We start from the raw sequence: 16,448 nt of genomic DNA, 5'->3' as shown, positions 1-16,448 counted from the left end.
GGGACAGGAAGGAAGAGTATAAGCACCCCACCCCCACCCCAAATCACCTGACACTGCTTAAGAATCTGAGCACCCACTTGGCTTTGCCCTATGGAACAGAGGCGGCTTATCCAGTACAACTGTGTGGGACTAGAAAGCAGGGACACATATAGACACCCAGAGCATCGCCATCAACGTTCAGCGAACGCACAGATGCCTGTTCTTTGTAAGAAGCCATGGTGGGAGACGACAATGTACCAGTGTTTTCCCTTCCTAAAGTCGGAAAGGAAGAGACACTGAGACAGGAGCTACTTGGCTTCCTATAAATTGTTTTGTCCTTCCTCACAGCTGCAATCAGAAGCTAAGGGCTCCCGTAGGCCTTGTTCTGATCTGCTGCAGGCGATGGAGGGTTTTTGAAACGGAGAGGACTTGGCTGCGGCCCCGTTTCAGCTGCCGTTGGGGCTGGCTAATGGGCTCATTCGGGAAGACCCCCGCCAACCGCACTAAAGAGTCCCCCGCCGACCCCCTCCCCAGTCCCAACCCAATTAATAAATGGGGGCTCCCACTTTATGGCTCTGGGAGCAGGAACCGGAGATACAAATGACCCCCAGGGAGGGACAGAAAAACGCCTTCCAAGAATCAAACCAGAGAATTGTGCCTCTACAGGCACATGCTGCCACAGGCTAGTCACAGACCATTTTCAGAGTATTAAAGGGGGTAGAAACTGGTCCCCCAAACGGTGTTTTCTTTCCGAGGTGAGAGAGTGAGCTAACATTCCTGAAGTCTGTTGCCACCCTACAGCAATAGGCCTGGTTTTCCAACCTAGAAAGATGTCATCACCCTGGTAGACAGCACGAGTCCCACTAGTCCCCCTGGGCAGTGTGGTGGCAAATGGGGACAGCACTTCCTACTTCGTAGAAACAAAAAACCCAGACCTGCGATATCATTTGAAGCATAAACTTCTTGCCATCCTCTCCTCACTGACAATGGCACAGCTACGTCCTGGGGTTCTATCTTTCACTCCTCTCCCCTCAGCCCAACCAGGACTGCTCACACACCCCACGGGCCTCAGAATCAATTCAAGCTATAACAAGACCTTGCTCATGCCTCTGGGCACAGCTCCTGTTGATTCCCTGTGTGATTCCTACATCCTGTATTGGAAGAGTAGTCTTATCTCAGTAGTTTTCCTGTTTCCTTGACACATTACAGCTGCAAAAGGCTTCAACATCATTTATCTCTTCATCACGCTGTGTTCCCTGTTATATCCAAATCAAATCCCAAGTCCTTATGCCAACAAGACTGCTCCTCCAACTTCACTTCCTAATATTCCTTTCCTGGACCACTCTAGCTCATCCAATCACAGCCCTCTGCACACAATGTCCATATATCTCCCTCTCTTCACCGTCTTCTCCTTGGGTCCATGTCCTTTTCCTTCATTACCTTTAAAGGATCCTTTTCGAGTTATTACACTTTTTCAGATTTCTTTGCTTTGGCTCCCTCTGTAATAACGTGTTGTTTTATGACCTGCTATAATGTGCTGGTTTATACATGTTGATTGCCCACTCCCCACATAGGTAGAAAATTCTCACTAAATCCAACAGCTTCCTAAGTGTGGGACCTATCCCCTGTACTCAGGACAAAACCCAATCTATCTCACTGCTATTGAGTCAACGCTGAATCATAGCGACCCCTTATGGGTTTTTGAGACTGTCACTGTTTACAGGAGTAGAATGCCCAGTCTTTCCCCCAAGGAGCTGCTGGTGGTTTCGAACTGCTGACCATGCGGGTCTCAGCCCAACTCATAACCACTGTGCCACCATATGCACATGAAAGTCGGAAAATGAATAAGGAAGACTGGAGAAAAATCAATGCATTTGAACTATGGTGTTGGCCAAAAATACAGAAAGTACTGCACTACATACCCGAGGCTCCTTTAGTAGACTGTGATATTAACAAGGGGAACTCATTACTATGGAATTGATACTGACTCATAATGACCCTTTAAGACAGGGTAGAACTGCTTCAGTGAGTTTTCAAGATTGCAACTCTTTCTGGGAGTAGAAAACCCAGTCTTCCTCCTGAGGAGCAGCTGGTGGTTTTAAACCGCTGACCTTATGATTAGCAGCACATGTAACCAAGGATTCCTATTATGGGGACCACTGCCTGCTATTTCTGCTCCCCACATGAAGCAGCTGTCAGGGTGTACACTACAGAGCTGGCCAGCAAGCAACTACAGGGAGCACCACCTCATACTGCGGATTTCTAGGAACCCTGAACTTGACACTGCCTCTTTCCAAAGCTGCAAACGCTGTTCCAAATGGTGTTACAAACTCAAGCCAAAAACCAAACATGGCTATCAAAGGAATCTCTCTGAGTCCCCTATTTTCAGCTCATGACCTGACCAATCCCAGAGCCAATAGTAATCTGGTTCCTCAACAGCTCTGCTTCTAGTCAGACACACAATGACTCTCAGGGAGGGGTGGAGTTTTACAAGGTCTCTAGGAATAGAGGTTAGTCTTTTACACTGTTCAATACTTCCTTAATTTCACTCATATGCTGATACTTCACTTTCTCTAGTTTAACCCCATGTGGTTAGACAGGAAAGTAGTCCACCAACTCCTGTGGCTCCTACATTTTCTTGCTCAGGATCATAAAAGGGGTATGTGTAGAGGAAAGAATGCAATGCAGTGACAGGCATATAGAGAAGGTACCTAAAGAATGTGAGTTCCCTTCCACTTCCTTCTCCTTCCTCCTGTTTCTCAACCTTTGGGCCACTTTTTTTGCACAGACCAAGGTGGCACTGCATTATACAAATTCTAAAGTCTGCTTTGCACTTGTGACCTTCTGTAACTGTAACTCGTACTTTCTGGTTTGCCTGCTCTTCCATGAGTTGCCCTCACTTGAAACGAGGAGAGGAATACGTTTTCAGATTGACCTCAAACTCACCCACTGCCGTTGAACCAATTCTGACTCATGACCTGGAAAATGTAAAATCATTTCCTGAAAAGTTTTAAAGAAATACAAAGAACTTTTAGCCACAATGCCTTCATGCCATTACCTTTGTTCCTGCATTACTCTCTTGAACTAAGTAGACAGCAGGAGTAAGCAAATGACCTCAGATGAGTCATTCATGTAATACAGTCTAGCTTCTTGAAGGAAAACCTGTCTTTATAGTATATCCCAGTCTAAGAGTTTTGGCCAAGACCTTAAACTCACAGTGGTGCTTGAACAGGGACCTCCCGGAAATGATGCATAAGCCCTTGAAGCAATTATCCCCTACATTTCACTAGCCCAAACCACTTGGAATCCCCCAAAGTCCCCTTCCAGCACCTATTCCTATCTTTTCTCTGTAAGAAATCATACCTTAAGTCTTTCTGTAGCCCAGGTACTAGGCTGCCCCTTCTCCTTTCCACCTCCTCATGGAGCTTCATTTTAAAAGACTTTGGGTCCCCTGACAGAAATGACAAATACTAGTACAGCGTCAAACACAGTAGTTTCCTGGATCTGTACAAAGACCAGACTTCTAAAGTTTCTCAGTCTTTTGATTTGGTCTCTTTTCACCTGAGACAAGAGCATTCAAAATTGCACAAGCCTTGGTGGGGACAGTGTTTGGCTACAAACTGATGCATACTGAGCGTATCCCTCATTAGACATTGTTGTGGTTCTGTGACACTGGAGAAAGATGATGGACCCTCTCCTAGAACAGCCCACTAGACGGCCCCTGAGGGAGAAGCCCTCCTCTAAGTATTAGGCTTTGCTTTCACCTAGCATTGACTGCTACACTGTGGTCTTTTTAAGATCTCTTCATCCCACCTCCCTCAGGGATGGTTTGACTTGGCCAAAATTTACTTCCTTCTTTAGAAAGCTATTAGTGGTATCTTTGGGCAAGACATCCTCAAATCCATCTATTCCCAGGGCCCAGGGAACCTAAGCTCATATGAACTTACTCATTATCTCTTATTCTGGAGAAGCATGTTGCAGCATACTGAGAAGGCTTCACTACTAGCTATTATTACCTATTACCGTTGGGTCGGTAACTCTGAGAGAGAGAGTATAACTGCCCCGTAGGGTTTCCAAAGCTGTCAGTCTTTTTGGAAATAATACTACATCTTACTCCTGTGCGGTAGCTGCTGGCTTTGAATAAACAATCTTTTGGTTAATGCTGAGCACTTCAACCACTGTGCCACCAGTGTTCCCAATTATCCATCACAAACCCAAATAAAACTGTCATAGTCTTGAATCTGACTTATAGAGACCCTATAGGGCGAATTAGAACTGCCTCTGTGGGTTTCTGAGACTGCAATTCTTTAAGGGAGTAGAGACCCTTCTCTCTCTCCTGAAGAGCAGCTGTTTTCGAACTGCTGACCTTGTGGTTTGCAGTGCAGAACTCATACACTACCAGGGCTCCTAACCAACTATCCAAGAAAGAAAACTACATAGCACCCCCTTTCTTGAGGCCTTGGACCACCTAGTAATTTTAATGAGAGATGGAATGAGCACAGTTCAGAGGTCAAAACGAGGTTTGGCAGCCCAGTGATTAATCACCAGGGCATCAAAGTGGTACTCCTCTGCTTTCTCAAGGACAGCATGGCCCCTTCTCTCCCAGGTTTACATCCCACTGACGCCATCTGTAACAGAGCTTAGAAATGTTACCAGCAAAAGCCAGCCTCAGGACATGAGGGAGAGCGTGAGGAGTTGGACAGGTGAGAGGAAGACTTGAAAATGACTCCCTGCCTTATCACTCTAGAAACCTCTTGTACCTCATACGACATTAAAAGCTCCTTCCTAATTCTCAGCAGTTGGACAGTATGCCTATTTTCCTTTGTCTATTCTACACCCCTTAGGGTGAGGCTCTGAACAGACTTTTGTCTCTTGAACCACCTCACTACCTTTCAAAACTATGAAGCAGTAGTCACTCTAAATATCCAGCAGGGTTAAGCAGTCCATACCTTCAGTAGGTCTAAAATCATAGGAGCTGGTTGGTGAGGAAGAGGGGGAGAGGGTGGGAAGGAAATGGAGAGAAGTGAGTGCACAGGAGATGAAGAGACAAGTCTATGACCACCAGCAATTGCTTCAATCCCCCACACTTGTCCCAGTCTGTCAACTTTGGCTTGGTGTACACTCCCACTGGAGTATTTGCAAGGCTACAAACTATCGAGTCAAAGTCAGCTCATAACCACCTTTTCCTCCCGGCCATGGAGGCGATGCCAATTCACAATGACCCTGTAAGGCAGAGCACAACTGCCCTTGTGGGTTTCTAAGACTGTAACAACTACCCTGCTTCCCCCCTTCCCCCCGCCCACTAACTCTTGATGAAAGAAGCAAGCTCCATCTTTTTTCCACGGAGCCACTGGTGGTTTAGAACTGCTAATTTGGCAGTTAGCAGCCAACACATAACCCACTACTGCCACTCTTAGCAGTCCGTATCCTAGATAAATGCCACGACTAGACAGTAAAACTAAGGGTATTCAAAGTGCCTGAGAATGTTCAATGCTTACCTTGCCTGTCAGACTAACTGGAAGACCTAGCAGTTCTGGCCCTACCTCCTCTCCTGAAATGGGTATCTCCTCACTCCAGGTACTTCCAGCTTCCATGCTACCTAGCTCTAAAAATAACTAAAACGTGAGAGGGCTATCCCTTTATTAAAAAAAAAAGTGATGGGAGTAACTTTTATTTAAAAATGGAAATCCCAGTTCAACAAGAGCCTTAACAATGAACTTTTTGGCATTAACTTTACCATACAGTTAAGAATGCCAGTCTGGGGAAAGATCACTCATTCACTGCCATCAAGTCAATTCTGACATACGGCAACCCCTACAGGACAGAACTGCCCTTGTGGGTTTCCAACACTGCCAACAATCTCGTTTTTTCTCTTGCGGAACAGTTGGTGGTGTTGAACTGCTAGCCTTGTGGTTAACTGTCCAAAACATAATCCACTACACCTTTGGGGAAAGATTGTGTGTAATAAATTTAAGTTCTTAATGTTTCTAGTCAGCAATGGTTTGGGGAATAAAGGAAAAAAGTCCAGGTTGTTAGGCCTAGAATTTAAGACAGCCATTACTGTGAATGAGAACAAGTATTCTCCAGTAGGTTGATGCTATTAACTTGCAATATATAGAGACCTAAAATGATTTTTTATAGACTAGCCAGGGAAACAGGATTCTAGGAAACAGAACACTTTTGAACACTCTATTCTCTGTAATGATTATTTATCCTACAGGAAAGAGAACACCCTATTTAAAATTGGGGGACTCGCTCATCGATCAGTAGTCTTTGAATTAAATTATTTCCCGATCTTCCTTGCTCTGGTACACTCTTTAACCTTGTATGACTACTCAATCCGATCACTTCCTTCCTGGGTTTTTATCTCCCTTCTGTCTATTTAGGTCGTAACTAGCAGGACTGCATCATACACAAAAGAACAGTATCAAGGCTCTAAGTTATGAAAGGGAAGAGAAAGTTAAGTCTCTTCTTGGATGGGAAAGGTTTTAAGTACTAGGATTTTACCATTTAAACAACTTTGGCCCACGTCCTGGGTTGGCAATGCATCAAGCAATCTTACCCTATCAACATCATGGGAAGAATTGGGACTGGAAGGGGCAGGATAGGAGTGGGGAGGTGGTTCTGTTTTGAAAGACTACACTTTGGGTCTAACAGCCTCTTACCAATTTCCCTTGATGGCAGTTGAGCTCAAAACCCACTTACCTCTCCTGTCAGGAGTAGTCAGGGTACATGGAACTCAACTCTTTTGATGGTCTGGCACTACCATCTTTTGTGGAACCATTCTCTACTTAAAAGAAAAAAAAAATCTATCTTATGATTTCCCCATCAACTCTTATTGTCTTCTAGTTCCTACTATTTTCAAGCACCTCCTCTTCAAACCCGTTTGTTTGGTTGTTTGTTTTTTTTTTTTGGGGGGGGGCACTAGTTTATGGGTCTACAGTGGTTTTGAGATAGAGAGCCTCTAAGATCTGGGGTAGGGGAGCCCTTTTAGATATGATTAGATATGCTCAGAGTACAGATTAAGAAGTAAATGCAATGGAGCAAAAGTGGTATAGTAACAGGAAATATTTAATTTTCCAATCTCCACTTTCCATTTTTATAAACTGAAAGAAAAAAAAAATTAAAAAATATATTACAAAATACCTGTACATAGTCAAGGTACACCCGATGGGGGGCAAAACAAGAGAGAGAAAGAAATACAGTGTCAGAAACCTAAATCAGGGAGAATGAGGTGGCAACTGACACTTCTCTGATGCAGCATTCTCTCTCAAAACCTGCTGGTAACCATTTTAGCACTATATATACGCATATTATATATAAATATATACAAACACAAGTGGTTATGTCTCTGGCATAAGCTAACAGAAGTCCTAGTTACAAATTTGTGCTAACTGCCCTAACATACAGATCTGCTTTCATTTTCAATGTTTGTTGGACAGCTGAAGAAAAAAATGAAGGAAATTGGGTCAAGCATATTTGCTTTCAAAACCACAAAAATGATCCTGGTCAAACCAGTTTTGTCACCCATTCATGAATAGATCAGATTTCGCATCTGTTCAAAATAATGTATTTAAGAGACTTAATATAACCCACAGTATAATTAAAACAGAACCCAAACCACATTTAATGGAATTGAGTTGGTAATTTTCTAACAGCAAAGATGAAACCCTGCCAAACCTTTACTTCCATCATGTTCATAGATACTATGGTTGAAAAATTAACAAAGACCTTTTCTTCCTTCATAGGTTCCAAGATATTTAAGTGGATTTCTTTTTCCCTCTGCTTTTAGAAGAGTTCAATTATCAAAATTTTAGTGTTTAGATTCCCCAAATGAGGTTGTGGTGAGATGGGAATCATATATATATATACATACATACATACATACCCTTGTCCCTTCCCTAGTAGGGATGGGAGCATAAAGACTACTATATATTATTTAGGATATTTGGCATAATTAAAAATTAGGACTGGGGAATGGTAAAACATTATTGATAACCGATGACCAAAATTCACTTAAAATAGAGAATTTTATTCATATTTGATGGGAAATCAATTTTTACCAGATATATTTGAAAGTACCCCAGGCTGAGGCTCTTAAATAAAGAATGGGGACCTAAATCTGAAATGAAAGTATTCTCAAATACAAATGCTCATGTCTGATGACTAAGAAGTCAACAGACAGGAGGTTCAGATGAACTTTAAAAGCAATTTACCAACAGTTTCACAGTGAGCCTAGCGAATCTAATTGGACGCACTGGTACAAAAAGCCAATGCCAAAACAGTTAAAAGGTTCTAATAAATGTTTGGCCCTGAGGAAAAGGCCAGACCAAAAATCAGACTAGGAAAGAAATATACACACCAGTTATCTATCTATTTCAGTAACAAAGGAAAATAGTCTTCACGTACGTCTCTCAAAATGGTTTTTCTTTAAATTTTATTAGTGCACCTTTTCTCTTATAGTTTTTATTTTTTATATATGGACTTGGCATCAAAACAAAGATTCACTTGAATTCTGTAAACTATTCTCCAAGATGCCTTTTCCTTATAAAAGGGGACTAATCTGGTTTACAAGTCTAAATCTGCAGATAATTTATATGTGTATCTGTGTTTAAAACTTTATATTCTGATTTTCAATATAAATGGAAGCCAAAATGAGAAGCCTCTCAGATTACCCCAACCTGAGAGCCTCTTTCCGTTTCCTGTTTATAAGGCAACATTCTGGCCAGGAAGCCATAACGTAACCCCCTTTACCAGAACCCCAACTCTTCTCTCTGATGGAAAATACCTAAAAGAACTGGCAGGATATACATGCTAGGATGTGTATTATGTCAATACTGTTCTCTCTCAAGGTCCACTCTTTAAAAATTATTTTTTTTAAAAAGGTATCAGATATTGATTGATACAGCTTCAGAAAAATACCCTAAATGAAATTATGTCTCCATGTACTTCACAATGTAATTTTCCTTGACAATATTACAATGCTGTTGTTTTACATAAAAATATATGTGTAAACAATATGCTGACTGCTCTTATTAGCCCTCTTGGTATGGTAGCATTTCTAAGCCTTGCTCAGCAGCAATGTCCTAGGTTTTCTGAATTTATGATCCAACCTCCATTAGAACATGGTCTAAACAAGCAAATAAAAAAAAGCAACCAAAAAACCCCTTTAGAAATTGAAGAGTTGCAGAGAACGATGTAAGAGTTTCAATTTCCTTTCCTTTATTTCAAAAAAGTTAACGAATTATCCCAGGGTCTTGGACATCTATGTTTTTCACCTCTAAACAAATGCCTCAAAAAACAAAAACAAAAAACAAAAAACCCCAAACGATAGAAACTATAAAGATGAGGCAAAAGGTAAGAGATGGGATAAAGTCCACCTACTTGCTCAAGAATGCTACTTTCTACAACCTGCCTTATGTGCAGGGAGAGGAAGCATCCTTCTTGCCAAAGCAGAGCAAACTTTTAGGTAAGTAATTTATTTGGGAAAAAAGTTATGTTCAAGATGCTCAAGTGGGGGGGGGGGGCAGGCATTCACTTAAAAGAAAAAATGGTGTAATGGTTGAGGAAGGAAACATTTATTTAAATCAACCAAATTAATGTCTCCCTTAGAACAAAAGCTTAAGAGCAGTTCAAATTTTGTGAGCACTAGTCTCTGAAATAAAAACTAAATTAGAACTCAAAAGAAACAAACCATTAAAAACAAAACAAAACAAACAAAAATTCCAAAACCTAAAGAGACTCTGATAGTCGTATCTCAAAACTGAAATGGTTCTTTCTCTTCTGCTCAAGAAATGCAGGCAATGAGCTAATAAAGCATTTACTTTTCAAGGTAACAACCCTTTCCTAGTCCTCTACTTATACCTACTAGGTAGGATTAAGTAAATGTTCTGGCTATCGCCCATCCTTGGGGGAACTGGTGCCAACATTATTCTGTAAGTCGCCTGCTAATAGCAAGTGAGCAAGGAATACAGCGGCCAGCTTTGCAGTAGGCAAATGCAGAAAATGACCTTGCTCTGGCAAATATTTCATTAAAGGTTTGGATGATAGAATAGAAGGATGAATAGGGAAGGAGTCTTTCAGGACATTGATGTCTCTGGGTTAGTAAGGAACTCCTCTCCCTCTTCCCCCTCTTGGTGGGACTCTCGGAGGCCCCCGATAGAGTTTTCCATAGGCTGAAGCCTGGGCTGGGGCTCCCCAGCTAAGGCCTGCTCCAGAGCTGCTGGCCCCAGTGGTTCCTGGACCCAGCTCCCCATAGTTTTGCAACTTGGTCTCTGCATGCACCACAGAGTTGCTGTTTCCCTCAGCCTTCAGGAATGGTTGCCCGACCACTGAGTGCAATGGTAAGGGGACCCTGGCAAAGCGGAGGTCCTGATCCCCTGGGAACTGTACTGACCCTGTGCCCTGGTAACTGCTGGATTCCCCAAGGTGGCTCACAGAGCCTGAGAAGGTCCTATTCTTCACCAGGGACTCGGCCAGGGATTCTGACAAGGCTGGACCAGAGTTGTGTTCATCAGTGTCGGTGGCACTGAACCCTGTTTCAGGCCCATCAGTGTTTCCGTAAGTCCTGTTTGGATGGGGTCGGGTGGAGTACTCCATTGGTCTCAAGGCCTGGTGCTCATGTGGCAGCTGGCCAGGAGGCTCTGCTTCAGGCTGGGATAAGAGTTGCAGCAAGGCGGCTGTCACGGCTGGGTTCAACTCCTGGGGGGCGCTGGAAAGATCGCCTTCAACCAGAGGGGGTGGAGGTGGCGGCGGTGGAGGTCCGGGGGGCTCAGGGGGCCTCTTCTCTGGTGGAAGAATGTGAGGAGGACATGCTGTGGAAGGGTTACTTCTTTTAAACACCGTCTTAAGAATCACATGTGATCTTAAACAAACACACACCCATACCCACACACTCTCTCATTGCCCAACATCAACAATTATCTATACAAGTAACCAGACATATAAAGAATAAAATCTTGGGACCATGAAATTGCAATTTATAAATAAAATCAAGTGATTAAAAATAAGACAGTTGCATTCTGGATCTAATAGCTGGTGTAAAAAGACCATATTTCAAATTATTGTTCTGATTTTTGTTTGAGATTTCCTCCATTTTTCCATTTCCTTCTTTATGAAACTGTTCTAATGTGTGGGCTGTTGGCGGCAACCTGCCATTCTGCCCCCTTTTGCTGTTTTATTAAAACATTAATGAAAATTAAAGTGTAAAGAAGAGAAGGAACAATACACACGCTGTGGTCGTGTTTCTAAGACATAGTCTTGCTGTACAACAAGAAACCGTGCATAAACTTAACTAACACATTTTACAGAAAGTTTAATGGTATATGGTTAACCTGAAATAGAATTTAATTCACAGGAGAGATGAAATAAAGTAAAAATCTTCCATTACTGTCATGTATAAATAAACATCTGCAACTCAAAACTTAAGTCCCTTTCCCCCATAATTACACTCTGAAGAAAGGGGCATTAACCACCATACTGTTATTCGGCTTCCTAAGTTATAGTTATTATAAGGATCAATGCGATCTCCTATCTTAATTTGTTTTATTTTCCTACTTCCTGTATTTCTTCCATGTTATGAAAAAAATCACTATAGCATCTAGTGTTATATAGAACGGACTTTTGATAAACACCTGTTTAGCTAGTAAAGAATGAAAGCTAGGTATTTAGAAATATATTGAACTAATACTATACTGTGTTTCCAAAGATGTTTACTTTCCTGAATTACTCCCTAAATTTTTGTTTCCCACCACTGGATAAAGTTGCCTGAGCATAGCATTCATTTAATAATGAATGAGGAAAATGCGAAATGCTTGAGTCTGAGGACATACAAACAGCTGTGACAACAAAACAAAACAAAACCAAAAACATTAAAAAAGTGCCCTGCTAAGGAAAAGATTCAATGTTTTGAGGAATCTTCCAAATAGTTTTTCTATTCCTGAAGAAAGCAAAAAATTTAAATGTCCTTAAAGTCTTCATTATCTGAGCTAGTGATAATAATAAATTTAGTTCTTACCTAGACAAGCCCCAAACAGTTCTTGGTTATAATGAGATATTTTGGTATTTATCTTGATTATATTTTGCAAAGACAAAGTATGTATATCCTGGGCATGCAGACGAAAGCACTCTGAAAACACTTCAAGACTGTAAGATTGTACAGTGGGAGAATGCGGCCACGTGCTACATGCAATATACAGGTCAGGTAACAACCATCCCAGGTGGAGGGTGTTCCCAGATTGTGGACTTTTGGAAAGAATCAGAAAGTTAATCACCTTATAGACATTACCCATCTAAGTTAGCTGTTGACCAATTGACTGGTTGTCATAGGAAAATGAATTTAAGGACAAAAATATTTGCCACAGATTTTACAACTTACAAAGTAAACATCTTGAAAAAGAAGGGTTAATTGTACTACAAAAACGCCTACAGATTTCAAAACGTTTTGCTGTCAACACTACATATCCATGAACATCACAGTATAGTTAATTAAAAAATATATTTTTGGAACATCAGATGCTTTAAATACTGAGGGCAAACAACGTTTAAATGGGTACTGTAAAAGTAGGCAAATCTAAATTTATATTCTTCTAGCTATTATGTTTTCATATGAAAAATTTGCCTTTTATGTAAATAGCATAATTAGGTTTGAATTATACTGCAATACTTCAGCTGTCACCTTTTCAAGTTCTTCCACGTGTAGAAAATTAAACTCTATTCCAAAGTAGCAAGCAGATGTATTATAAGGAACATTGAAGCAAGGCTAACAAAACTTAAAAGAAATTAAAAATAAAGATCACATTTTGACAAATTCTACTGTTAACAAAGATTTTATGATGTTAACAATATTGCCAATCCTTAAAATCTGTACTAATGGAGGTAGGTAAGTATTAATGAAATGTACAAATAATTAAAAAACGTCATTCAATTACTGGGTACCAACAATCACCCTTTCACAACAAGTATAGAATAGCCACCTATGCTGGATTATCCAGTCTGCCCTCTGGTGGAAGTGAAATGGTCAAAAAAGAGGCAGGAGAGGGGTAGGGGAATTAGGACAGAGGAGACACCAACTAGATAATCCAGTGGTGATTACAATAAAGAGAGGAATAGCACGTATACACATTCCTCTGAAAAACAAACCCAACAATTTTTGGCCACTGGTCTGGCCTTATTTTTAGTTCAACCTCACCATCTGACTGATAGCTTGTTAGCTCAACTACTGGGCGAATTTCTTTCAATCAAAATTAATACTTTGAATTACTTTTAGATATTTTGATAAGGAAGAATTTTGGGGGCGGGGCGAAGGACAAGGTATGTGGGTTGGGAGATGAGAAAGAGGTCTGTTTTCACTGTAGATTAACTTGTTGAAATTTTATGACCTGGAGTTTCTTAAAAAACAAAAACAACACAACAACTGGAATCAGCATAACGAGAGTGGAGGAAAATTAAGAAACATTAGGAAATAAGTCTGAGTTTTGCCCCTGCCAATACTTGGCAGTGGGACCATATCTAAATACTCTGAAGTACAGTTTCCCTACCTAAAAATAATATGGGAGAGTTAATTATGTTATCTTTGTTTTAAAAAGCTATACATGTGGAAAAAAAAAACCCATGTGTTTGACCTTTTACCAAAAGAACACAAATTCTTTCTGGACCATCCCACAAGAAATTGAATGCAGGACCCTGAAGTTGAAGGTAGTGTATCTTGTTAGCCCTGTGTCTCTTCTCATTCCCCAATTCATAAGGTCTTCATGTTGAGTAAAAAATTTCCAAGGAGTTGAAAAGACTTTCAGATACGAAAACATAAACATTTGCACACAGAATGACTCAGAATAGAGCACATAATTTAGACTTCTTTACCCTCAAATAAATTGCAAGCTGTGGTCATGTAGAGCATTAACAGGTGTTCTTTTCAGACTATTGTTCTCATGTAATGTTAACTTTTTAATCTAGGACCCATTTAATTATTTCTTCCAGAATTAAAGAAATCGTTATGTACTCTTACTTTTGGAAAGAAAATGCATGATGTTAATTATCTATTTAGAAACATTTCCAAATTATTCAAGAGATTAAGAATGGTATTTTATTAGTTTCTATGAATTCCAGGTAAAACTCTGGTATCAAGTAGTCACTACGCTAGATATGAAGAATAATAATCTGCTGATAATGGTTTGTTTGGAAGGCAGATTTTCAAGTGATAGTACTAGTTGGCTACCACACACAGTGCTTCAAGATGCATCATAGTTAGGACTGTGGCTTTCTTAGTTAGAACGGGTTTTATTTACCTACCTCCTAGGATGTGGAAAAACAATCAGTTTATGTAAGGTGCTTTGAGAAACTTTGAAGCTTAGATGAAAGAAGAAATACACCACTGGTGCTATGTTCTGTAGACTAGGTTACAGAAAAATGGAAACTGAGGCCATTGGTGTGAAAAAGAAAATGTTAAAGAGACTTTTAAGAGGATCAACAGCACCTGAGCTCAATGAGATTCATGACCGGTCTGTTTACCTGCTGCCTCCTCCTGTGGCATTGTGAGAGTTCTTCGGGGTCCCTGTGGCCCACTGTTCTTGTCACTGTTGTTTTCCTCCAGGCTGCCTGCTGGCTCCTGGGTTTTCATCAGGTGGCTCAAGAGAACTGTCAACATATTCTGTGTGTCAGCTGGTGTGCCTGAGACTTCAGGGGTTGTCTGTTCTGCTGAAGGCTGAAGCACTGGGGCAGGAGGTGCCTCTTTCAAAGACTCCTCTGAGGCCATGGGCTCTGAGTCCTGCTGCTGGGAAGTGGCTTCAGTCAGAGCACTGATGGATTGGTTCAAGGCCTCCAACTGCTGCTGCATCTCTGGGTTGGAGTGGATATTAAGCAGCTGTGCCATTTGAGGGATGCTAAGGTCAGTTTGGCTGTGTAGCAGGTTCAATAACACTGCTAGTTCACTTTGATTCAATTGTTGTGTGATGTCACCAAGGCCTGTGGAGACAGAGGAGCTAACATAAGAGGATGAAACAGAGCAAGGGCCTCTGCCTTGAACTGGCAATGGCAACTTACAATATCCAAAGAATGAAGTTCATTTTGAACGTCTCTTTTTTAAAGCCTCCGTTTGTGATGACACAGGTTGTTATTCTTAAGTTTTATTGGCACTTAATCCACACATCACACAATTCAATAACTCAATCGTATCAAGAAGACTTGTACAATTGTCATAATCAATTTTAGAACATTCTCTTCTTCATTGCAGTTATTCGTGTTAACTTTTTTTTAATTGTGGCAAAAATATACACGGCAAAACATTCTCTAGTTCAACAACTTCTACATGTATAATTGGATGCCTTTGATTATACTGTTCATGTTGTTATTCTTTACACATTTGCTGAAATACATAGGGACTAAAACATCTCTGCACTGGGTGTAAAGGTGGTTTCATTTTATTTGTATTCTTCAAGTCAGTTGTTTTTAACTCATTTTTTACGAGGGGTACCCCCCCAAAAAAACCCCGGAATTCCAGTGGGTGGAATCGAGCTTTTGTAGTACGCATTTTTCCTGCTAGGTGAGCATCGAGCAACTCGCTCTGAGTTAGTGCACCCAGTGGTGTTGCCTGGGAAGGTTCTCTCTGGTCACAGTGAATTTTTTTTTTGGTCAAAGCACTTTTGGTTCAACCTCATTTTTTGTGATGGCTGATTTAAGAGAACAGTGTGCGCTATGAAATACTGTTTCCTGCTCAGGAAAAATGCTGCAGAAATGGTTGTGCTGTTCAACATAGCTTACAAGGACAGCGCTATGGGAAAAACTCAAGTGTACAAGTGGTTTTCTCATTTCAAAAAGGTGAAATGTCTATTGATGACAAACCTCGTTCTGCATGTCCATCAACTTCCAAACAGATGAAAATGTCAACTCGTAGTGCATTTGGAGTTTGTTCCATCAGGTCAAACTGTTAATCAAGCTTTCAATTTAGAGCTTCTGAAAAGATTGTGTTAATAGTGTGCGACAAAAAAGGCCTGATTTGTGGCAGAGGAGGGGACTGGTTTTGCCACCATGACAATGCACCTGCTCAAGCAGCCATTTCAGTGTGCCAGTTTTTTTTTGGGGAAAAAAATCACGACTCTTGCCCCACACATCCTTACTCACCTGATCTCGCTCCACACAACTTCTTTTTGTTTCGGTGAATAAAGAGGGCCATAAAAGGACAATGATTTGATGACACAAAAGAGGTGGAGAAAAACACTGGGGAGGTACTATCAGCTATCCTAACAGATCAGTTTGAAAATGCTTCCAAGAATGGAACCGCAGATTTGGCAAACATATGAAGTGTAATGGAAAGTACTTTGAATTGTTTTGTTAAAAATTTTAATACATGGGTTTGGGGGGTGGGGGAAGGGAAATTCCGGGTTTTTTGGGGTACCCCCTTGTACATCAGAAGTACCAGGAGGGATTTTAAAATTCAAATATCATAGGTCCCATCGCTCGTAATCTGATTAACT

At 41.0% G+C, this 16,448-nt stretch overlaps 1 protein-coding gene across 13 annotated transcripts in view; it reads right to left on the bottom strand.

Moving 5' to 3' along the window:
• Window positions 1-16,448, bottom strand: part of CDK12 (cyclin dependent kinase 12) — a 58,726-nt gene that overhangs the window by 9,712 nt on the left and 32,566 nt on the right. For 7 of the 13 annotated variants that reach the window (XM_045299705.1, XM_045299708.1, XM_045299706.1 and 4 more), the window contains exons 13-14: window positions 14,488-14,940; window positions 10,372-10,793 (exon numbers count right to left, since the gene is read on the bottom strand). In XM_045299705.1, the coding sequence (XP_045155640.1) occupies window positions 10,372-10,793; window positions 14,488-14,940 (875 nt within the window). Of the gene's footprint in view, window positions 1-6,706; window positions 6,770-7,990; window positions 10,794-14,487; window positions 14,941-16,448 lie in introns of those variants that run through there. The other 6 variants (XM_045299712.1, XM_045299713.1, XM_045299714.1 and 3 more) reach the window with 6 other exon arrangements.

Source organism: Echinops telfairi, unplaced genomic scaffold, assembly GCF_000313985.2.
Source record: "Echinops telfairi isolate 266 unplaced genomic scaffold, ASM31398v2 ScPeMD7_7458;HRSCAF=8496, whole genome shotgun sequence".
Lineage (NCBI taxonomy): Eukaryota > Metazoa > Chordata > Mammalia > Afrosoricida > Tenrecidae > Echinops > Echinops telfairi.
This window is presented reverse-complemented; position numbering and strand designations above follow the sequence as displayed.